At 39.6% G+C, this 25,131-nt stretch overlaps 1 protein-coding gene across 2 annotated transcripts; it reads left to right on the forward strand.

Annotated features, from left to right (window-relative positions):
• The first annotated feature begins 448 nt into the window (after positions 1-448).
• LOC149025857 (uncharacterized) lies at positions 449-24,874 on the forward strand. Of its 2 annotated transcripts, none has more exons than XM_089146066.1 (9): positions 449-806; positions 15,055-15,489; positions 15,625-15,796; positions 18,018-18,315; positions 20,907-20,979; positions 22,057-22,147; positions 23,378-23,457; positions 23,566-23,840; positions 24,732-24,874. In XM_089146066.1, the coding sequence occupies exons 1-8, from the start codon at positions 741-743 to the stop codon at positions 23,818-23,820; spliced, it is 1,470 nt and encodes a 489-aa protein (XP_089002192.1). In that variant the 5' UTR covers positions 449-740; the 3' UTR covers positions 23,821-23,840; positions 24,732-24,874. The 2 variants fall into 2 exon arrangements, with proteins under 2 accessions (XP_089002192.1, XP_089002193.1); XM_089146067.1 differs by having other exon boundaries at positions 24,738-24,874.
• The last annotated feature ends 257 nt before the right edge of the window (positions 24,875-25,131 follow it).

Raw genomic sequence — 25,131 nt, forward strand, 5'->3', positions numbered from 1 at the left:
GGGACTTACATTGGTGGCAGATTGAGGTTGAACTCCTATTCTTAAGTGGATAGCAAATTAATTTGGACTTATTGGTCTTTAGGGAATTCCTAATTTAAAATTAAATAGCAGGAATTGGTTTAGCTGATAAAGATTAATGTCTAAATAGTTGTATTTTTTTTTTTTTATTATTTATTATTATGAAAAAGCAAAAGCATAAATATTAGAAACAGTTCGACTCTCTTGTGGAGGCGACTGACCACGATTTCGCTGTCCTTCTATTTTTTTTTTCCAATTAATTATCCACTTGCCCAAAAAATTAATTATTCATTACTATTATTAATAAAATATTTTGCCACGTGGAAAGAATAACGGACAATAATTGATACGAGAACCAGTTTCAGCCGCCATATTTCAAATCATCAACCGTTACCTTTTCGTCAACCCATCAAATCCGGTCCTGTCTCCAAACGCGGACTATAAAGAAAGGAGAAACAACTTGGCGGGTAAATTTTCGATTAGTGATAATGGAAGATTGGAAAATTAGGTTCTTCAACTTTAATAATGGTCGTATTCTGAGAGGCCCCTTACAGTTGCTTTTTACTCATTAAAGCGTTCTTCACTCGTTCTCTTGCTTGTCTGGTTTGCACCCTTGTTCTTTTTGGGAATCGAAGATGATTTAGGGTTCCTTTTCATAAATTATTTTCTTCTTATTGTTGCATTTAATTCGTGGCGTTCGGGTTTGTGTTTTCTGAGTTTCAATGGACGCTTCAACTTCTGAATCGAAACCTGTTGAAGATTCAACACCAGATGTTCCTGATACGCGGGTATTCTTTTCATTCTTTGGTTGCCTATAATAAAATTGAGTTTTATTTATCTGAAGCTTTGTTAATCGAGATCATAGGTGTCCTTTTTGGGTTGTTAGATGGATGATTGCTGTGAAATGTTTCGTGTTATGCTATGGTAGTTTTTTGTTGCATCTCGTTACATTGATAGAATGAGGCTGAATGCATGCGATGCTGCTATTGTTCCCTTGGTTTATTTGAAAGCATAAGACTTTTATTCTGGGATGAAAATGCAATCTTTTGAAGCAATCAGATAAGCAGCAGAGGTCTGAATAGTAATTAGGAATAGGAGAATCTTCACAAGGCGTATAGAGAACTCCAAAATGAATGTTCTAAAAGCAGATATGTAGATCAGTTTCAGGGAGTAGCTTTTTGGGTTTCATGGTCATTTTGGAAGCTCTGGATGTTCTGTTTGAGTAATGTTTGTTTTCTTTTAAAAATGTCCAGCAAGGCTGCATCCGGACCCTCCACATCCCCATCCCCATCCCCCCACCCCAAACCCCCCCCCCCCCCAAAAAAAAAAAAAAAAAAAAAAACAGATGGAATAGAAGAACTCCCTTAAAGATTAAAGAGTAAGGAAGCTACAACTCTGAATAGTTCATAAAATAATGTTTAAAAAGTTTGGCCTACAGTACATTTTGGAAGGGCTGTAGCACAAAAGTGTGCCGCAGGATATACTTGGAGTATTCTGATTTGGTCACTGAAAATATTTGACAAAATTGGCACATACATGTTAAGATTTGTTGAAAACAAGAATAACAAAAAGAAAAGGAAGAACTAATAAATAGGGATACAAGAACAATTGGGAATATGCTAATTGTCTTTCTCAAAAGTAAAACAATATGTAAATGATACAAAAATTACTGTTGTATTGTTTCTCCTTCTATTTCTTTTCTCATGGTTGTTCCCCCCCCCCCCCTTTTCTTTCCTAGTGGGCTCGTTAAAATGTGTATATAAATTGTCAATAATTGAAACAGCCTCAGCAAAAATGCTGCCCCCCACATGGACTTTGCTTGTGCAGAAGACTTTGGCACTGGATTTGCCCTTTTGTTTTTATATGAGTTGTCAATGTAGTACTCAAAAGCTAGATTGTTCTTGTTTGATACTGCTACGATTATCTGCTTAACTAGTGATCCTTAAAGCCATGCTTTGGGGCAACTTCTTGAAATCAAAGGAATTGATTCAAGTGCATGTGGGGTACAAAGAAGAAAGCATTAGTTGGTTCAGTTAGAATAGGAAAATATAGAGATTAAAACTATTAATCCAAGTTCATGTAGGGTACACAGAAGAAAGGTGTTAGTTGTTTCAGTTAGCACATGCTTATATTAAAATGTAGTTTTAGAGAATTGAAAGTTTAAGATTTATCAAGTATTCCTTTTGCAATGCTTATGATCTTTAAATGATGACGTCATTACCCAGTATACAGCTATAGAATTTCTCCAAATACTAAAAGCTGCTTCCAGATGAGCTTGCTTGGGTTTCTCCATGAACTGACTTATAACACCAAATAAAATTGAAACTCAAGCTTATCACTGGAAGATAGGCCAACCGATCTCTTTTCTTCTTTTTGGATGAATAAAGAATTCATTAAACAAAAGGAGAGAAGGGGAGGAGGAGAACACAAGAAAGCAAAGGGCAGAGCCCTAACAAAGCCAACAAGGCCCAAGTAAAACGCAAAACAAAGAGAAAGAAAAAGGCACTAAAGGCCGAGACCAAGATCATAAACAAGCTCAAAGAATGATACTGATTTTTCCTATTCTTCTTCTTCTTCTTCTTCCTAGAAGATCTGATATCAACAATAATGTCTTCGTCAATGTGGTGGTGCCCTTTAGTAGGATGCTACTTCTCCTGTGGCCCCAAAGTGGAGAAGGGGTCTTGAAGTCAGAAGAACCCCCAGCTTTGTATTGCAAGAGGCATCCTGCCCATGGTCATTGCCACCCACACACACTGAAATAGGATCAAGAATCGGTTCCCAGACCGCAATCAAAGGGGAATAAAGAGATGGATTTAGCCCTGAAGGAGATTGGTTGGTGAATAAGGTGAATCTAATATTTGTTACCATCTAAAGAGAATGCAACATTGTCAAGGGACGAAGATGTGAAGCCCAATGACTAACCTCCCTCTTCCTCTGCCTTTGGCGGTCCCTTTTGCCCCCTCTTCCCATCCGTCCCTCTATACTTTCCTATTCACCTCATCTTCTTATCCCTCTTGAGCTGGTATTGCCCTAAGAGTCAACCCACTCACTATTGTTGATGGCCAGCCTATAGCTTTTTGCCCCTCTGGCGCACTTGATGATGAAGTGTCCTACTGAAGTGGCTGTCTTGTGGGCCATTTCCTTGGACCGCATCTCCCTATCACATTGTTCAGGCTTTACTAGCCAAACAATGGAAGCCCTCGGGCTCCCTAAAGACATATTTGCTCGATCATGGCCTCTTCCTGTTCTAGTTTTTTGCTGAAGACAAGTGCAGAGCCCTTGAGGGAGGGCCTTGGAATGTTGGAAAAGACCCTTCTTTGGAATTGGCACCGAAATTTGCAGTTAAACTGAGAGGACCATACTTCTCTTCCCCTTTGGATCTCTTTTCTCGGTCTCCCCTCCACTACTGGTGTGCTAAGGGTTGAGTATAGTAGGTCCTGCTCTGGGCACTCCCTTGTTTTCTGATGCCGGAACCAAGATGAAGGACCGTCTAACATTCGCTCAGATTTGTGTGGATGTCTCAGCAGCAGTCTCTCTCCCTTCTTCAATTACTACCACAGAGGAATCTGGTCATTGTTTCAAGTAAGTGGTAGGGTATGGCTGGACCCCCCCCCCAATTGAGTGTCTTGTAGAAGCTATGGTCACCATTTTTGTTTGAAGAAGAATACCCCACCACCTTATGATGTTGGCCAAGCTCCAGTGGACCTCTTGCCTCTGATCTGTTGGTGCTTATCAGCAAACGATTCCTCATCACACATTCCAAGATTTTGATGAGAAAAATCAATAGGAGCATCAACAAGCTTGGAACCTAACATATCAATCTCTCATTTAAGGTCAAGAACATATGTTTGTTGAGACAGAGTAAATCCCCTTTTTTATCCCAACATTCTCTATCCTGAGGGCAATTTTAAGAGAAGCCAAGTCCTTTGTTTGACAATGTTGTTATCAGTAAGCCTTGAACCTTCTTTACTTGATAAAATCTTTCCTGAAGAGAATGATATCTTCAACATACAATTTGCATTGTCACCTTGGAACCCTTGGCAACAATCAAAACAGGATGACGTGGAAAACACCATGAGGACTCATAGTTAGTAACCCACTTGCTAAACTTATTGAAACATGTTCATGGGGATTACTTCAGGGCATAAATAGCTTTCTGAAGCTTACACACTTTGTGTTCATTCTTCCCTTGAGCAACATACCAAAGAGTTGCTTCATATAAATCATTTTAAGTAAGTTAGCATATAGAAATACATTTTCTTATGTCAAATTCTTTAGCATATAGGAAGACATTTTCTTATGTCAAATTCAACCAGAGGCCAATCAAGATTAATAGGCAAAAATTGGGAATGGTAATAGAATAGAGGCAAGCACAAGCAAAAAGTGAGAAAGTCTCAAGATAAGATCACATAACATCCTGCTTCATGAGGACCTTGTTACGGTCTGGAAGGGACAAATGTATGCAGCCTTATTCCCTACTTCTGGAAAGGCTGTTTCCAAGTTTTGAACCACATATACTCTCCTGTATACTGGTTCAGTGTTTTTTTGGACTGTACATCTCTTTAATTGGAAGTCAGTACTTTTAAAACTTTATAGAACATCTATACCATGCCCCTACAAATTGTTGTCAGCATTATAGTCTCTCAGCCATAATCATCATAGAAGTTGCACAAAGTATGTGAGGGACAGCGTAAGCAGTATTCCTTCCACTTTCTGATAAGATAGATAAAGGGTGTACCAAGCGCACAAGGATCTTGCCACAATAATGTACAGAGCCTAACTCATGATTTCAGCAGAGAGGCTGTTTCCATGGCTTGAACCATGGAGCAACCCTTACTGTCGCACCTAGCTAAGTATGAATTTGGTGCTTGTTTCTAGATAATAAAAATAAAAAAAAAAAAATTGAGTGAGACCTTTATCAACAAAAAGACCCTTGAGCCTCTCAATAGTGCCATCAAGAAGATACTTGAGGCATACACCTAATGACACTTCAGGATCCATACTTGGAGGCAAGTCAATAAGGTGTCCTGTTTGAAGATTACAAAGAGCATACATTTCCTTTGTAGAGAAAGAGAAAACAAAAAGAAACAAGAAAATATGGAAAAAAAGAGTAAAGAGTTGATGTAGCAAGTGAATGGGCCAATTTTTCCTTTCTAAGAGAAGCAACTCATATGGCACCAAGAAGGGTTTCTTGAAATTTGGTTATGGGATATGGGGGTTCTTTGTGATATTAGCTATGATGTGATGATTGTGTTTGGGAAAAATGTTAAGTTAAGGTATTATGATTAGTGATCATACACTCTTAAATGATATTTAGGATCATCTAGATACATACATAGCCCATCCTATAGGAGATATGGGATAAATATTAAATTAAAGCGGCCAAAGCGATTGGGATTCCATCTTGGCATTTAGGCGACTAAGCGGTGCTTAGGTGGCAATAAAGCGACCAAACCGGTTTAGTCAATATTTTTAATTTAACTACTTTTAAACTACTTTTTAATACAAATACTTTTTATAATAAAATAAAGTACTAAACATACATTCAACAATCACATTCATGAAAATAAAAAAAATAAAAAAATTAAAGAATCACATTTATGAATATGGCTCTTTATTCCGATTTCAAGTCATTGTTTTTTTAATGATTCATTGATTATCAATGTTGAATATGGCTCATGAATTATTTTTAACATGATTTTTTTGTTAAATATACATGAATAATATTCAAATTGTGTTGTAATGTGAGGAATTGCTCCTCTAAAAGTATATTATTCATAAGACCCCAATAGGGTATTTATAGTTACAACCTAGTTAAGTCCTATACTAAGTAGGAAAAGGAAATATAGAAATAAAACTCTAGACTTATGAGGAAACATAATCCTATTCTAATTAGGAAACCTCAGTCCATGTTTTCAACACTCCCCCTCAAGTTTGAGCATATATATTTATCATGCCTAATTTGCTCATAATATAATTGAATATCTTTGTGCTCAAGCTCATTGTGAGCACATCAATCCGTTGCTCGTTTGAAGTAACAAAGGTGATATGGATCAGCCCAGCCTCAAGCTTCTCTTTGATGAAATGTTTGTCAATCTCCACATGCTTAGTCCTATCATGCTGTACTGGGTTATGAGCTATGCTGATTGCTGCTTACTATCTGAGTATAACTGTATAGGAACTTCCAAATCTATCCCAACCTCTTGAAGCAGCCCTTTAAGCCATAGTACCTCACAAATGCCTTAAGCAATCGCCCTAAACTCGGCCTCGGCGCTGGACCCCGCAACTACAGCCTGTTTCTTGCTTCTTCAAGTCACAAGGTCACCTCCCACATATACACAATACCCAGAGGTAGACCTCCTATCATCTGGACATTCTGCCCAATCTGCATTTGTATATGCCTCAATCTTCAAATGTCCATGAGCTGAAATTAAAATTCCTTTTCCTGGAGTAGTCTTCAAGTATCTCAAGATCCGATATACGGCATCCAAATGTGAGGAATAGGGATCATGCATATACTGGCTAACAATACTAATTGCAAATGTGATTTCAGGTCTAGTGTGAGATAGATAGATCAACTTTCCCACTAATTTTTGATACCTTATCTTGTCAACTGGTTCTCCTTCCTTTGCCTTCAAGTGTAGGTTGGGCTCAATAGGAGTCTTAGCAGGCTTACATCCTAGCATTCCAAATTTCTTAAGAAGATCCAATGTATACTTCCTCTGGGATAGAGATACACCACTAGTAGAATATGCCAATTCTAAACCTTGGAAACGTCTTAGTTTTCCCATATCTTTGATCTCAAATTCTGTTCCCAAAAAAGTCTTTAATGCTGAAATCTCATCCTCACTACTGCCTTTGATCACAATATCATCCACATATACTAAAATTATAGTAGTGTGGCAACCATCTCTTTTAATAAACAAAGTGTGGTCCTTCTGTTGTAACTGATTGATTTTCCATCTAATTTCAAAGCACTATGCATCATTGCCAACTTTGGAGTATGTATCTTTAGTAACTTTCCAAATAGTTGCCGCATCAGGAAGGAGGAGATAACTCTCTGCTACGCTATATTAAATGGAGTTGAAGAGAAAACCCATGACCAAGCATTCATCTATATACCACTTGGAAAGTTGTAGACCAGGTGTGGAAGGTTTTGTAGAAATCCCATCAAGATGGCCAGTAAGACCACGAGCACCAACAACTAGGGAAACTGAACGAGATCATCTAAGATAACCTGTCTGGTTAAAGAGTCGGAGATTTCAAATATCCGAGATTTGAAATCTATAGATTCAAGTCCAGGAGTTATAATTATAAAATAGATGTTGGTTGTGGAATGAAATCTATGGATTCATCCTAAAAACTATTTGCGCGTGGTTTTGTGAAGTGCAAATGTATAGTTTTTGAAATCTCCGGATTTCACCCTTTACCCATAAATCTCGATTCACGTTTAGTGTAAAAAGGAATCCAGTTTCAGAATCCAGAGATTTTACACCAAATGAGTATATTCTCGATCATGTCCGGATTTCAAATCTCGGATTCATGTAACCAACACCCTAAGATAGTTTGTCCCATTAAATTTCACAGTGGTTATTTGAAGCGGAGAAAACTCACGATCCTTATGAATGGAAGACATGGGAGACTCTTCAGATGTACCAGATAAAGGAGATATGGGATCCAGCCATAATTGCAAGGAGAAATTAAAAAAGTCCCTAAACTTTTTCAAAATTTACGAAAAAGTCCCTATAATTGTTGCAAATTGCAAAAAAATCCCTGAACCTTTTCAAAATTTCGAAAAAGTCCCTAAAATATTTTCAAAATTACTCCTACTAATTCACGTGAAGAATATCTCCTCAGGTTACCTCCAATTGGTATATTGTTGAAGCAAAGTACACCAGGAAATTTCTAGGAAAGCACGGAGAGACCACACCACGCCTCCCAATAATGCCGGACTCCTTAAACAAAATTTTCCTAGACATGCACTTAATCTCTTAATATATAGTTCCATGATACCCGAAAAGAAAACACACACGTGAATAGCGACTTCAAAAAAAAAATTCTACAGCACCTCTGTAGGATGAAAACAAAACCTTGCTCTGATACCATGTTGTAATGTGAGGAATTGCTCATCTAAAAGTATATTATTCACAAGACCCCAATAGGATGTTTATAGTTACAACCTAGTTAAGTCCTATACTAAGTAGGAAAAGGAAATATAGAAATAAAACTCTAGACTTATGAGGAAACATAATCCTATTCTAATTAGGAAACCTCAGTCCATGTTTTCAACAAATTGGAATCAGCATTGATGTATCCATTTTCCCCTTTTTTTAACCAAACAGTGCCGACATGATAAATTAATAGATCTCATTATTCCGATTTCCAAGTCATTGTTTATTTAATGATTCATTGATTATCAATGTTGAATATGGCTGCTCCGGAGCCGGCGGCCCGGTCTCAATGGGCAAACAAAATTACGTATATGAGGAAACATAATCCAAATTAAAAATATTCTAATTAGGAAACCTCAGTCCATGTTTTCAACAAATTGGAATTAGCATTGATGTATCCATTTCCCCCTTTTTTTAACCAAACAGTGCCGACATGATAAATTAATAGATCTCATTATTCCGATTTTCAAGTCATTGTTTATTTAATGATTCATTGATTATCAATGTTGAATATGGCTCATGCTTCACATTCTGTTGCCGACGAGCATTTTGGCCTCGGAGTTCATTTGCAAATTGGGCCTTGATTCCGAAATGGATTCACATATTGAAATTTATATACGGCATTGTAGAATAAATTATGATTAAAAAAAATAATATGCACAAATTTAAAAATGTAAAAAAAGCGGATGCTTTAGCATCTAGGCGGCAATACGGCGCAAAAGGGAGGCAATAGTGCCTAAGCAAAAAGCTGGCAAGAATCAGTTTGGTTTATGTCTCGAGTTTTGGAATAGTGATTGCCTCAGTCGAATTGGGTCGGCAATTGGTAAGCCACTGCGATCCAACAGCCAAACTCTCAAGATGGAAAGACTTTATACACCCGCATTTGTGTGGATTTCACCGCTTCTAAGCCCCTTTGGCGTGAAGGTCATTTATCGCCTCCCCACCCCCCACTCCCCAACAACCCTTTCAAAAACACCACCAATACCTAGCCGCGTGCGACGACTTCCGAGTTATGAACAAATTATAGTGTATAATTGGATTCCCCTACACTGCTGCCTTTGCTCGTCGTTTGGACACGAGAATGCCTCTTCGCTTTGCTACCGGTCTCTCCATGGTCTATGCTCGAGTTTTGCTAGTTGCCGGTTCACAAGCCCTGCGATCCAACAGCCAAACTCTCAAGATGGAAAGACTTTATACGCTCGCATTTGTGTGGATTTCTCGCCCCCGCGCCGGCCCCCCGCGCGGGGGGCGGCCGGGGCGCGGGCGGGGGGGGGGGGGCCGGCCCCCCGCGGGGGCCCCGCTTACTAACTCGCCCTCAATTGAGAAGATGGCTTTGGTTCCTGAACCCCCTCAAAGAATTCTAGATATGCTGGAAAAAATTACTGTCTCGAAGACCTCTAATCTTGATTCTGTCACCGAAAGAGTTGAAGCCTCAAAGCCACCTCCAACCAATACTTATCAAAGAAATAGAAGAAAAGGAAAAAGTCTATCGCCAGCGACATGCGCAACCTCCCAAGCCTGTGGAACATACCCGAAACAGCTACTCCTCTTTGCAATTTTGCCAGTAGAGACCTGCAACCTGCAAACCAGAAAGTCTCCTCTGCAACTATTAAAAAGGCAAACTGTTCTACCACTCTTGCTGCTGCCACCAAAGCCTCTGCACTTACGCTACGAAAATCCGACCGTCTAAAAAGCTAGTTCTAGGTAAAGTGCTCAGTCGCCATACCATTCTCGAAAACCCTAACCTGAAGGTAACCTCTACGTTGGTCTCTGTTTCCTAGCAACCTCCGCCTTTTACCCCCTCTCGCCCTGTGACAAACCCATTTCCGCAAAACCCATCTTAGCCCCTTTAACTTTAATCGAAATTCCTTCTGTGCCCTCACCGCCTCCAACCCACTTACCCTCTAAAACTTCCCCCAACTACTCACCCCGTCGAAGCCCAAGCCCACTTCACTTAAATTCTCTACCAATAGCCTTAATACCCTCTCCCTACCTAAGCCCAACTCTCAAGAGCTTAACCTCCACGCCAACCTCGAGCCTCCAACGATACCTATCCATGGGCCCTCATTCCCCACAAACACTATTAAACCCTTAACCTCTCTTCTCTTGCCCAACCCACTGCTCCCATGTCTCGGCCCATCACCCCTTACCCCCTTTCTCCTTCAAAAAATCACCTCTCTACCCGTGAGCCAGACCACCATTTTTCTCTTGAGAACTCCCCTGGCAACTGAGAACCAAGCTCCCCATCCTCTAACTCCTCTATTGACCCCGACATTTTTGAAACTCCATCACCTTTTGGCTCTCCTTGTGTGAAATTCCCCACATGACTCCCTTTTTCTCAAGTGCCACCTTGCCCTTCCCCAAACAACGAAGTTGATGCCCCTACCCCATATGTCTCAAATGTTTGAGTTCTTTATTTGGAATATTAAGGGCCTCAATTCCCTTGTAAAGCAAACTGAGGTTAGGAATACCATCAAGTCAACTAAAGTCCCTTTTTGTGCCCTTCTTAAAACCCATGTACAATTAGAGAATTCCCATCTAATTGCCCCCTTTTGGTCTTTCCTCTCTAACTCATCCTCCTCCATTAATGATTGTATCTAGATTCTTTGGGACCCTTCGAGAGTCCAAATTTCCCTCCTTAGATCCTCCCCCAACTCATTCATCTTAATATTCTCCCTAATCTCTCTCCCCCCTTCCTTCTCTTCGTCATCAACGGTTTTCAACCGTGCTGCTGACTGGGCTCCCCTCTGGGAAGATATCCGCTCTATCTCTTTTCTGTCACCCAATCTCCCCTGGGGTATTGGCGGGAATTTTAATATCATCCGGTATTCTCACAAGCAATGTTGGAGGCTCCACTCAGGATCCTATCACTGTTGGAGACTTTAATGCCTGCATTGAAGATTCGGGTATCGCCGACCTCAGATGGTCCGGCCATCCCCTCACTTGGCATAATCGCCATTCAGGCCCGCCTAGGATAGCATCTAAGCTTGATCGATTTCTAGTTAACGCTTCTTAGCTTTCCTCCTTCCCTCCCTCCCATGCCTCTTTCTCTAGCTCCATTCTTTCTGACCACTCCCCTGTTTTGTCCACCTTTCCCCTCCCATTTCCTTTGGGCTGAAGCCTTTTAAATTCTGTGACATGTGGATTTCAAGCCCTTCTTTTATGCCTATAGTTCTTGAAGCTTGGGCCAAGCCTGTCCACTGTCACTCTCCCCCTCTTATTGCCTTTGCTCGTAAGCTTCGCAACACCAAAGAAGCTCTTCACTCTTGGAACTCATATACTTTTGGCAATATCTCTTCCAGAATCGCTTTCTGTTGTTCGAATCTTCAGCACACCCAATCTCTCCTTCAAAATGATCCCTCCAATCCCTACCTTGCCGAAGATGAGAAATCCCTCTCCTCTGAAGAAAGCTTCCTCTGCAAAAGCTAGAATCAAGTGGCTTGAACTCAGAGACTCCGATTCTGCCTACTTCCACCGGTCCCTCAAAGCTTGGAATAACTTCAACTCCATCTCTTCCCTCATCACTAGCAATGGGCGCTTCCAAGCATCAAGGAAGAGATTGTCTATTTCTTCTCCAACCTTCTTTCTCCGCCTTCCCTTCCTGACTGCACCCCCCTCCCCTCCAATCTCATCAATAAATTCATCGACCCAGCTATCATCCCCTCTCTCAATGCTATCCATTCCACAGAAGAGATCCTCTTGGCCATCCGATCCCACAAGCCTAATAAAGCCCCGAGGCCTGATGGCTTCAGCATGGGTTTCTTTCTTGCCTCCTAAGATTTCATTGAAGAAGACCTTGTTCTTGCCATTTGTAGTTTCTTTTTTAACCCTTCCCAGCTCTCTTCCATCAACCCGACCTTCCTTTGCCTCATTCCCAAGAAGTAAGGAGCTTCCTCTCTCTCTGATTTCCATCCTATTTCCCTCTACAACCTTCTCTACAAATTCATCTTTAAGGTCCCTAGCAAATAGGCTAAAAAAGGCTTTACCTTCTCTTGTGAGTGCAAATCAATCTGCTTTTATCTTGGGCCGTAGTATTACGGATAACATTCTTCTTTGCGTCGAAATTGTCCGTGGCTTTGATAGATCCGCTCGCTCCCCAACCATGTTCCTTAGGGTAGACCTCCACAAAGCTTTCGACTCTATTTGTTGGGACTTCATCAATGACATTCTCTCTTCCATGGGTTTACCTCCTTTCATCCACATGGATTGAGACCTATATCTCCACCCCCCCGTTTTTCCATCATTACTAACGGCTCCCCAGCTGGATTCTTTCATTCCCGGTTGGGTATTCGCCAAGGATGCCCCCTCTCCCCCTCTCTTTTCTCCCTAGCCCTTGAGATCCTCTCATGCATCCTCCAATCCAAAACTGACCAACTTCTCATCTTTCCCATCCCCAAGTGCAAGTCCCTAAACCTCACCCACCTCACTTTTGCAGATGATCTCATCAACTTCTCTAAAGCGGACTACCTTTCCATATACTCCATCCTCTCGGCCCTCTCACTTTTCGAATCCCTCTTAGGCCTCCCTATCAATCTTGACAAATCCACTCTCCATCTCTCCTGTGTTCCTAATCAGCTTCATGCTTCCCTTCTCCAGCTCTTGGGATTTAAGCCCAGTTCCTTTCTTGTGGTCTGCCTAGGTCTTCCTCTCATCCTTGGTAGACTCACTTGCCACCACTGCCTCCCTATGCTCGATCATATCCGTAATAAGCTTCAGCTCTGGAAAGGTAAGCTTCTATCCTTTGCTAGTAGGGTGGTCCTCATCCGCTCTGTTCTCCAATCCTCCTACCTCTACTGGTGCGGAATTTTCTCCATCCACAAATCGACAATCCAGGCCATGGAGTCCTTATTTTGTGCCTTTCTGTGGAAAGGGCAGGAATCCTCTCCCTTCATCCATCCGGTTAGTTGGTTGTCCCTTTACCGTCCCACCTCTGAAGGAGGCCTGGGATCCACTGGATCTCAGATGTTAACATGGCTTGCCTTCTCAAACTCATCTGGAAAATTGTCTCAAAGCATGATTCCATTTGGTTTAAGTGGGTCTATTCTTACCTCCTTCGATCCGATTCCTTCTGGATTGCTTCAATGCCTTCTAATCCTTCATGGGTCTGGAGGAAAATTCTTTTGATGCGTCCCCGCGCCATCTCTCCTATATTCACCTCCATTGCTTCCAGCTCCTCTACTTCCTTTTGGCTAGACCCGTGGCATCGGATGGGAATTCTCTTCAAGCATTTCGGTCCCTGCACTGTCTATGATACCCGTATCCCCAAATCCACTCCCCTGTCTACTTTCATCTCAAATGGCATTTGGGCCCCTGTGCCCCTTCCCATTCTCACACAGGTTTGGGAGTCTCTCCACCTATCTTTAGTTCCACTCGTGACCTAACTGTTTGGTTGCCTTCCCCCACCAAAACCTTCTACACATCCTCAACTTGGAACCTTCTCCGCTCCCACAGCCCCAAGCCCCCCTAGCCTCCTTTGGTCGGATTCAAAAGCTTCATCCCCTATCACTCCCTAACCCTTTGGAGAGCCCTTAACCTTGCTCTCCCCACCCAATCCTTCCTTATTGGCCGCCATATCCTAGTTAGCCTCAGTTGCATCCTTTGTTGGAATGGTTTGGAAGACCTTGATCACCTCTTTTTTCTTGCCCTTTCTCCAGATCGATTTGGGGGAAAGCCCTAGCTTCCATTTGGCCTCGTTCAAGGCGTTCCTTCGAGTTTACCCGTGATTGGCCCTGGATTTTGAGAAACTTTACAGGAACCTCCATTTGCGATCAGATTGGTAAGCTAGTGTATTGTGCCTCTATCCATTACCTTTGGTGGGAACACAATCTTAAAAGATGGACCTCCAAGATAGGATTTGCAATGCCATCTATTTTGATGTTTCTTCTAGACTGTTAGCTATCCCCCACCCCCCTATTGATGATTCCCCAAGGAACAGGCTTATTGTTGTTTCCTGGGGCCTTAGCTCTTCTTTTTGGTCTTCTGCTTAAAGACCTTGTATTCTTCTTTCTTGTTGTTAAATATAATTATTTATTCATCCAAAAAAAAAAGAAAGCCATTTTTGTACTTGGCCTAAGCATTAAACTTATGAGCCATAGAATTGGTCCATGACCACATAAACCTGCTAAAGAAAGGCCCAACACCCATACCTATCAACCATAAGTTGATTTCAAAAGGAAGTCGGTCAATTTGGTGCTGGACCTGCATCAAGAGCTTTCAATGGGAAGAAAGAATAGTACTTCTAATCGGTAGCTAAAACATATATCAGTAAAGACTTATACAAGCATAATTACTAAGTTACAATTACAAAAGTAGCCCATCATCGGCTACTACTGATACTGGACACACTTCTCCTTAGCAGATGGGAACTGTAGTTTTATTTGATTTACTTGACTCTCCCCTAGATTTTGGATGCTAGATATTCTCTTAACAGTTTATTTGACTCATTTACCAAAACTAAGGCCCAGTTTGATCTGATAAAACTAAGTACCTATGATTACATTGAAGAACTTCAACTCCAGCATAATGTTGAGTTTCTATACTTTTTTGGAGCTTTCATGTGAATGCCCATGCTAATTTAGCATCTCAATTGCATCCTTGTTATTTTATTGTGGCATAATTTTTGTTTAAATAGAAGACCTAATTGCAGTGCTCTATTGCTGCTAGCGAAACAATCCAATTTGATTGCATAGTTATTGCATAAATATTGACATACAAGTGCTGTATTGGATCAAAGGAAAATTCAAAAAAATTAACTGAGGATTGGAAGGATTATTTTTTCTTCTCGCATGCATTAACCTTGTGTTCTTACTGTTTCTAGCTTAATACATGTTGTATATGCTTCAATGGTTTCTGATGAAATTTGTAGGAAATTGACCAAAATCAAATAAATGGAGAGGTTTCCTCAGTTCAGCATTTAAGAAGGCTAGATCTCTCACTGCAAGTACCTGCAAGGTCCTCAGAAGTTTCATCGCTCATTTGTACTGAAATAGATATTCCTACTACATCAAATCAAAGCTCTACAAACTCAGGGTTTCCTCCGAGATCAAGTTCAGCAAAGTCCAAACCATCTTTTAGAGGTCTCTTTCCACAACAGAGCTATAAGAATAAAAATTTGTCCCGGGATACACTGCTGTCAGAAGGATCTCTGGATAAACCTTCTAGTTCAAAACCATTTTCTTTGATCAAGCTCTTTTCCTCATCATCTATGAAAGAAACAAACTCATTGCCAGCTTCAACAGTTCTGAATTCAGGGACTGATTGTGTACAGGAAAAAAGTTCTGATGATTCTTGCAATACTACTGTAAGTTTGTTTTGGTCATTCTCATCCTCAGTTGTTAAGAACCTGAGGGCTGTTTCCATTAGATCTTGCTCTGTTCTCAGTTACCTACTATGTTATCTTAGCCTCTTAAAAAATTCGATTTTTATTTTATTACAGAAATCAAAAGTTCATCCTATTAGACGCTCATTCTCAGTTCCAGACAACACCAAAACCAGACACTTAAGGGAGTCAGATTCTGTGGGTGGTGTTGTAATCCGTGTAATCTCAGCAACTACTTCTCCTGCAACTGTTGGCGTCACCTCACCAAGCGACGGACCAACAGATGATGGTAATCTTTTGTTCTGTTAAAGAATTTCCAAAATCACATTGTTATTTTCGTTTCTGACTCTTGCTTTTACTGTTACCATCAGAAATTCTGTATGCGTTTTCTGTGAGGTTTTATTGCCTTCCCTTTGTGGTTGCTAGCTATTTCTTTGTTCAACTGTTGCCTATTGAGGAAACCAGGTAAGTACAACCACAACAAAAACAATCATTACCTCGTCCCAACTAAAAGGGAGTTGGCTACATGGATCCAACAAGGAAATAGGTAAGGAAGTGAAAGGGATAAGAAAAGTAAGAATAAAGATGACGTAAACAATGGGAATCTATCAAGGCAGTAGTCAAAGAAGCATCCCAAGAAGTCTAAAATTTAATATAGTTTCCCATATTTAGCAAAAACAAATTGCATGTATATCATTCCAGGGCCCATTTCAGGGCCTAAACCCATCCAGGCCATTTTTCAGTGTTGACTATCGGTGGCTAGGTATTGGGTAATGTTCAGAATTTTGAGTTTTTCATAATGATAGGTTTTGGGCACCAAACTTCTTGGTGTTCCACCTTTTCTTTTTCGAGCTTTTTCGGAGGCAGGGGCGTTCTGGGCTTTTTCTTGTAGTAGGGTTTTCACCTGTTCTATTATAAGTGGTCTCTTAGTTGTTAGAGATGTGGGCAGAAAACAATTTCTAGGGCTGTACTCTGTTTCTTGTCATCTTCATAGTGAAAACCTAATCACTGTGGATGTAGCCTTCATGGGAATCACGTAAATTCTTACTTGTGCATATATGTTTTTTCACCATTTGTTCACAGCTTCTTTGTGTAGCTTTGCTAACGCCACCCCTTCTGAATCAAGGTCTAAATTAATGGTGTGTAGAAAGAAAAAAAATAATATAGTTTCCTCTTTAGGAGACTTATGGAAGGGTATAGACAATATAGGAAAGATCTTCATATGGTCTTTATTGACCTAGAAATATGTGGTGTGTAACTTTGGTTATGAAAAAAAGGAAAAAAGAAGAAGAAGGTGATATAGAAGATGATGTTTCCCAAAGAATTAAAATAGGCGAATGAAGTGGAGAGGTGCATTTGGGGTCTTGTGTGATCAATGTATTCCTTCAAAGCTTAGAGGGAAATTCTATAGGAAGTTAGGAACAATTAACTATGATGTATGGTGCAGAGTGTTGGGCTATTAAAAACATCATATAGATGAACTTACTGTAGCAGAATGAGGATGCTAAGATAGATCAGTGGCAAAACTAGGAAGGTAAAGATAAGGAATGACATCTTAGAGTGGTTTGAGAGTAGCTCCGGTAAATGATAACCTATGAGAAAGTCAACTGAGGTGGCACAACTATGTTAAACGGAGGCCTATAAATGCCCATGTTCGGAGAGGCAATCTAATCCAGATTGAAGGAATTAGAAGAACTAGGGGCAGACCTAAGGTAACCTTAATGGAAGTGGTGAGAAAGGATATGCATGGCTTAGACCTTCTATCATAGAGTGATTGGAAGGCAACAATCCATGTGGTGTACCCCATTTGGATGGGACAAGGCTTGTTGTTGTTGTATAGTCCCATCTTTTTTCAAACGGCCCCCCCCCCCCCCACAACAACAACTAACAAAAAAAAAAAAAAAAAAAGAAGAAGAAGAAGAAGAAGAAAAAAAAAGAGTCAAGAAAAGCCTCTATTATCTTGTATTGTAGAATGTCTTTTGCTTAAATCATTTTTGTGTTCTAAGGTTTGTCTTGCAAATTATTTATTTATTTATTTATTAATACAACCAGTAAACAATATAATTGTTCTAAACTCGTGATAACTGCCATTAAGCAGGGTTAAAATTGCTATCAGTTACGTGGAGCTTTGTATGGTTTCATACCTAATAGCTGTTATCGAAGATTTGTATTGTCCATCATTAGAAAAATGTTATGAAGGGGCCATATACAACTGAAAGCCTCCTTTTTGCTGTCAGACTGGTGCATTATAGTTTTTACCCACTAGTTTGCCAATTGAATGTTTTGTACTGTGTAAACCCCACTTTATGGATAATTCTTTGGTTACTAATTACTATTCATTCTCCCTCCCCCCCCCCCCCCCTTTTCTTTTTAGCCTGGTTGACATAGCTTTTTATTAGTGAACATAGAAATGTCTGCCATAGATTCTCTGTCCATATGAACTTCCTCTTTATTCATAGACAATCTTCTGTTATCATGGTAATAATTATGGTTCTTGCATGTTATTATAGATATGGAACATGGTGGAAAAGATATCCCTGAAGAAGAAGCCCTCTGCAGAATTTGTTTGGCTGAGCTTGCGGAAGGAGGTGAAGCTCTTAAGATGGAGTGTAGTTGCAAAGGAGACCTTGCACTTGCTCACAAAGAATGTGCTGTGAAATGGTTTAGCATCAAGGGTAACAAGACATGTGATGTTTGCAAGCGAGATGTTACAAACCTACCAGTAACATTATTGAGAATACAGGTTGGTCAGGCCTTAAGTCAGCAGTCGCCAAATATACCTGAGCAAAGGCCGGCTCCTCCATACAGGTGATCAAAAGAACCTTGGCCACTTCCTTTTGAAAACTTAAGCTATAGGACATTAACTGATCATAACATGACAGTCACATCAAGATCTAATTATCTATATTTTAAAATTTCTGACAGCACTTGCCTGAAAATTGCAAAGATTTTTGGTTTTTTGGCATTTGGTTTAATCGTAGTGAAGATAAGATCTCAATTTTCTAAAGCTTCACTGAGAATTTTGCTTAAAGTTATGTACTAAAAGTCTAAAATCTCACATGTTCCTCAAATTCTGAACTTGATGACTTTTGTGTTTGATCTCCACTTCTTGGTTATACAGTTTTATTGAAGTCTCCAATTTAAAAGTCTGAGCTATTTCATGGAGAGCCTAACTGGAATATGAAGCCAAGCAAGGTCCTTTAGTTTTCCATAAATAACCCTCTTTTGTGTTGCTCTGCTCTTCATTGAGGTGGCAGTATTGACACCCAAAAGAGAAAAAAAATGTCACAGACTCACAGTACATGTAGCATCTGTGACATCTATTTTAGGTAACACTGTGCAGCGCTCTGATGCCATATTGAACATCCAACCCAAAGGCTTCAGCTATAAGTTGGAGAAGCCTAAAATGTAGATGAAGGAATCCAAAGTCTTAGAGTGTTACAATGTGTCTATTATTCCCAGCAAGTCCTTTTTTTTGGTGTTTTTCTTTGCATCTGAATTATTTTTTTGGAATCCTAATATGATTGTCCATGGTATCTTTCTTGTACAGTTTTGTATTACTAACTTCAGAAGTCATCTGAAAATAACCAAGCACCAAAATCAGGAGACACTAAGGTTTTTCAGTTAGTTTTATGGAGAAAAATTCCCAAGGTGTTGCTCTAAATAATCCCTTGTTAGTTCAGGGAGACAAATCATCCAGAATCATAGAAATGCATTTTCAAAGAGACAGTCAACTTTGAAATTTCATAACAAAACATCAGTATTCCAAAGATTGTAAAACTGTAGATCTTGAGTTCTTGAAGTCGCTGAGTACTTAGTTTAGAGTATATGAGTGATTTTAGAAGTTATAGAATCTTAAGATCTGCCTTAGTTTTTATGAAGTATCTATCTGGATGCACACCTGGACATCTGTTGGAATATCAGTTCTTACATTTGAGATAAGGCATGCACTAGGAGTCTCACAGGCATGGCCATGGAAAACGGTGTACTCGGTATACAAGGCTCCAGCCACTGCAGGATCTGAAGGGTCATAATGTATGCAAACTTACCCCCGCTTCGCAGATAGGGTGTTCCCGACTTGAACTTGTTCACAATACCACAATGCCACAATGGTGCAAAGTAACCTATTATCATTACTCCATGGTAGCAAATCAAAACAAAGTGCACTCCTTGGTCGTGAACCCAAAATTTCCCATGAGTAGATATCCCAGCCTTGATGTAGGTGTCATGTTTTAGTCTGTATACACCCTGTTTTTAATATAGTAAAGATTTGTCGAAATCATTACCACTGTTATACCATAGGAAATACCAAAAAAGGAATGTTAGGCTGGCCACATGATGTTGGAGCCCTAAATTTTGGCAAATCCAGAGATCCCTTCATACATCTCTGGATTGACCACACAGCCTTCTTATAGTCAAATGAACCCCTTATAGGTATAGAGCTGAGAGCTGAGTAAACAGAGGATTCTAGTGCAGTTTATAGGGCACTAATCCTAAAAGAAGTCTCACTCCATAGTGCAGTTTGGAATTAATGATTTTCCAGTTGCAATCTGTACCTACAAACACATATATGGAACTTCCGCCATTCATGGAGGAGTGGGGCAGTCATTTCGCCCCATGCTGTGCCTGGCTGCAAAAGTCATGCTCCCAGATAGTCTTTGTTTCCTAAAATAAACTCTAAAAATCAACTTACTTTTTCTTAACAGATTCAAAATTTTTAAAAAGTCGTCTAAACAAACATTGTACAGACAGTTTAACTGGGATAAATCAAATTTGCATAGGAAGTCAGACCATTACTGTGGACTGCACTTTCTAGAAAGCTAAAGCATTTAAACATACTAAAGAAACTATTTTGAAGACAGCACAAATTCTGGAGAGAGATGCTTTGTTTAGACAAGCTTCATTTCTCCATGTACCATAATTTTTTTCCAATCTATTTAAGCACTGGAAATTCATATAAGTAATCCAACTGTGGTTCCACCCTTGTTCCTTGCTTGACCCGTTTGACAAAGTATTAACTAATCATCACTTCTATCCTAAATAATGCTAGATCATCCTATACAAATATTGTTGACTTTGATAGGAAGCAAGGTTATTTAACAAATATTTTCAGAGGATTTGCCTATTTTATGTATACACTCTACCATTGTCATCGAGAAAACTGATTCTTGTAATGAATAAACCACCAGAATTGATTGATGTATTTCACTTTTAATGGGAGCTTCTAGGTTGACTCAAATTTAGATACTAAAAACTTTCTGGCATGCACCATTTCATAATTGGCTTAGCTGTTGCATTTTTGTTGAGTAAAACTTCTGCAATTACTTCTTGCCCTTATCAATACCCTATTCCATTTTGTTCATAAAGCTAAGCTGTCCCCCTATTTTTATGTATAACAGGGTATGGCAGGATGTACCAATTCTTGTCATGGTCAGCATGCTTGCCTATTTCTTGTTTCTGGAGCAACTGCTGGTAAATTACTTACCTTGCATTTGTGTGCGTATACAGTGAGGTTTCCATGGTGCATTCCAAGACTATTTCATGGGTTGTGGGGCGTCACGTTTTTATGGATTGGATTCACTCAGTCATTAGTCACCTCTTGTATGGATCTAGTCCAAAATCATATTATCTATCTCTAGGTATCCTAGCAAACGTCATTGTGCTTTAATTGGTAAGTATAGTCCAAATGAATATGAACCTTTATCTGGCACCTGGGACTACCACCCAATGAATCCCATTGTCAAGGTTGCGATCATAGTTGTCATGGTGCTAGGCGATGCAAGGTGTTTGAGAGCAGTTGAAGCGTTTAGACAGTGTCGAGGCAAGTACAGCGATTTAAGTATGCATCTCCCTTCTCCTTTCCTCTAACATAAATACACCATACCTGGGGGTTGACCTTTTTATCTATTTGGAATTTGATTTTTTAACTATTTTTATTGGATTCAAATAGAAGATAATTTCTTATTTATGATTAATATCTCAAGTAAAGGAAATATTAAATATAAAAATAGGTTTTTATATGATATTTGGCATAAGTTTGTGCCAGATTTTGGTCCAATACCAATTAAACTAGTGTAAAGTGCCCTATGCTACAATAAGGTGACATTCGCCTTGTCCCTATAAATCAGCCTGGATCCTTAAGCAGTGCCTTAGTGATGCCTAGGTGATGCCTTGTCAACTATGGTTTTGATATTTACTGAAGTTTCAATGAGGGAAATCAAATAATTCTGGGAATTATTCCAGATGGAACCATATACAGTTAAAGTTGTTATTCTGAGATTGCCCAATGATTCTTATGATCATAGGCTGCTTTGATAGTTCTTTTTCCACAAACAAAGCATTCATACATTTTGAGTTTCCTATTGTGTAGGCCGTATTCAGCACATAACTTTTCCATTTGTAGTTCTTTTTCCACAAACAAAGCATTCATACATTTTGAGTTTTCTATTGTGTAATCCATATTCAGCACATAACTTTTCCATGTGTGGTTTTATTTTCCAGATCTTTTGTTTAATCTCTTATTTTTGTCAATGCTTCTTATACAATCAGGTCTCTGCATTGGGCTCTCGTGCTCTTGCCATATCACTGCCTTTCTCTTGTGCTTTAGGTCTCCTTTCATCCATGATAGCTTCGACAATGGGTAAGGCATGTCAAACGCTTCCCTGTATCTGTGTTATTAGGGAACTGGAAAGCACCGATGCTGGAGGCTCACCAGCATGCTTTCTTTAGATGTATCATCACTTGTCAGATCAGGTTGCATTATTTGAGTTCCATAAAACTAAAGGAGTGCATGTCATTGCTCATTTCTTTTCACTGGAAAGGAATAGTGATTTATTCCGAATAATGTGTAAACCGGTAAAAGGAAAGAAACTCACATATCTGTTCCAAATGATGTGGGGAAAAGTGGTGAGAAGAGACATGAATGACTTTGGCTGACAAGAAGAATAGCTTTAGAAATGAACTTGAATGCAAAACAGGATACATATAGTTGAGCACATTCAGTTGGGGAAAGGCCTTTGAGATGAGTTTGTGTAGAATGTATCTGGATAGCCCTGTTATTTTTAAATGGCTGCTTTGGTGGTTGGTCAGCTGTCTATGCATTTTTGCTATGATTGGGCCTATGGAATCTTCATCCTTACAGGCTACAGCCGATGCTCCATGGGAAAGAAAAGGAGCCCATCTCTTGTCTGATTTTCAGAAATTTAAATCTTCTTAGGTCCTGAAATTTGGCATCTGTGCTGAATATCTTGATGAATGGAAGTCTTGGTATGCAAATGTTTGTGCCAATCATGAACTGAACATCAGAAACGTGCTTTTGAGCCAGTATTGCATATCTCAGGGTTCTATCTTGAGCTTTTTTGTTGCAACTCATATGTTCATCTCTTCTTTCAATCTAATTTATGTTTCACCGAATAGAAATGATTTAATGTAAAAAATAAATCTTAAGGTATGCATCTGACATAGAACTGGGAATGCTGACATGGACACGGATATCTATTGCCAATCTAGAGGGAAACCACCGAGCAATGGTATTGTTTTGTCAAGTGATCCCTCAACCTGGATGAAGGAAAAGGTGCCTCCTGAGGAGAGACTTCTAGATGTTTTGCACTTAGAAATGCTGTATATTCTTTGAGTCTTTCTACTTCTCTAACTAACAAAATGCATGAAACAGGATGAATTCTTAATAATATTTCACTGGGTTAGTTTTGGGACTAGGAGATCTATTAAATAGGATCTATTGAGCAGTGACCCTAGGAAGGAAGGGTTGCTCCTTTCCATGCTCCTTAATTGAGTATTACATTTTGACATGTCATATGTTAAACCCATGAATTGTAGACTCTTAAGACTTTGCCTGTTTTGATTCTTTCAGTAACCACGAGCTATGTTTGGGTGTTTGCATCATTCCAGTTTGCAACTGTGATCCTGTTTGCATATATCTTCTATAATGTTGTAAGTTGTATCAATGCTTCTCTGCATTTCTCCACCATGCTTTATTGTCACAATCCTATCATCACTTTAACACAAATAATTCCATTTTTGATGTCCCCAAAATTACAGCTCAATGTTGATCCAATTCTTTCAGTCCTCCTTTCATCATTCACTGGGTTTGGGATTGCAATCAGCATATATACTCTAATTATGGAGTTCCTTAGATGGAGAAGAAGCCGAATTATACAGCTTGCACTTATGCAAAATGTTAGAGATGCACAACAGGTTCAACAGCCAAGAGAGGAGGAACTTAATCTGACACCAATGGGTGGCACAAGACTGCAAGAAACCAGCAATGAGAACACAAATATTTCACGTGGATGAAACAGTTCCAGGGTTCACAGGTACTTAGATAATGTATACTATGATGATTTTCAGAGAGGCTCTTTTCTTCTCCCCCCCCCCCCCCCCCCCAAATCCCAAAAAACCGACAATAAATTTTAAACAAGACCAACTTACACATGTAATGAACCATAATTTAAAATATCAAATCATTGGGTACTTGATATATGAGGATGTCTGTATTGACACCTTAACCGACAAGCAATAGTTAAAGGAAGTCCATAATCTAGCCAATTGTCAGATTGAAATGGGTACAATGCCAATTGTGTGGTCTTGAACCATATCATGAGCTGTAAATAAGATCTACTGGATCAGGTAACCTCTGTCCCTCCCAGATGGCTGATATGTGGAGGTTGACTTCGTCATTCTGTGGGCAATCCAATGTCCAGACACCTTGGTAGGTGAAAGGGAAGGGGGGAGAGGTTTCAAAATGAGTGCCTGATCCCCTATGAGATGTGAAAATTCTGCCCCCATGATGTTTTTTTCATCTACTCTCGTGTCTCCAGCTCATGCACAGGGGTCATGCTCTCTCATAAGTTATACATAGCATGAAACTGGACATTGTCAAATTTATGTTTGCCTGATTTTTTTCTCAATGTTATGTTTGATCAATTTTTCATAAGACTGGTGGTAGAAAGGATGAAAAGAGGAACCTAGGTCCAAGGCTCCAAACCTATTCTGAATTTCTTACAGAGCAAGCTGGAAACGTATACATTCTGGTCCTTCTGGGGGTTCTAATTAAATACTGGATGTTAGAAGTTAGAAATAAAATTTTGCATGGTCAGTGTCTTTTAGTTCAATGTATTGCACTTCTTCTGGTGACTGTAAGTGTATACAGAACATTACCAGAGTAGTTTCATTTGTCTGTTTATACTGATAATCTTGTTTTGCAGCTGCAGGTTCAGTAGAGAAGCTTGTCCTGACCTTGTTGATGATTTCTATATGAAGCTATTAATATTGGCTAAGAGAATTTGGTTGGGCCAAATGAATGACAGAGTTGACAAAGAACTCTCTCTCCTTTCTCTTTTTTTTTTTTTTTTTTTTTTTTTTGGTTGGGGGTGGGGAAGAGTGGTAGAGGAAAACTCTATCGAATGCATTAGCTTTTTATATTTGGTTGAGGAAGTTGAGTGTCAATGAAGGTATGGTTTCTGAGTGTATATGATTGATGTGCCTTTTGAGACATACCATTTTGTAAAATTTTCTTTTTATGAAAAACAACCAAATTTCATTGAAGAACGGCAAAACAGCAACAAAAGATTATCCTGGTCACACTTTCCCCAGGATAAGCCAGAC

The sequence above is a fragment of the Hakea prostrata genome, chromosome 2 (assembly GCF_041222555.1).
Source record: "Hakea prostrata isolate BN-2017 chromosome 2, UWA_Hpros_2, whole genome shotgun sequence".
NCBI lineage: Eukaryota > Viridiplantae > Streptophyta > Magnoliopsida > Proteales > Proteaceae > Hakea > Hakea prostrata.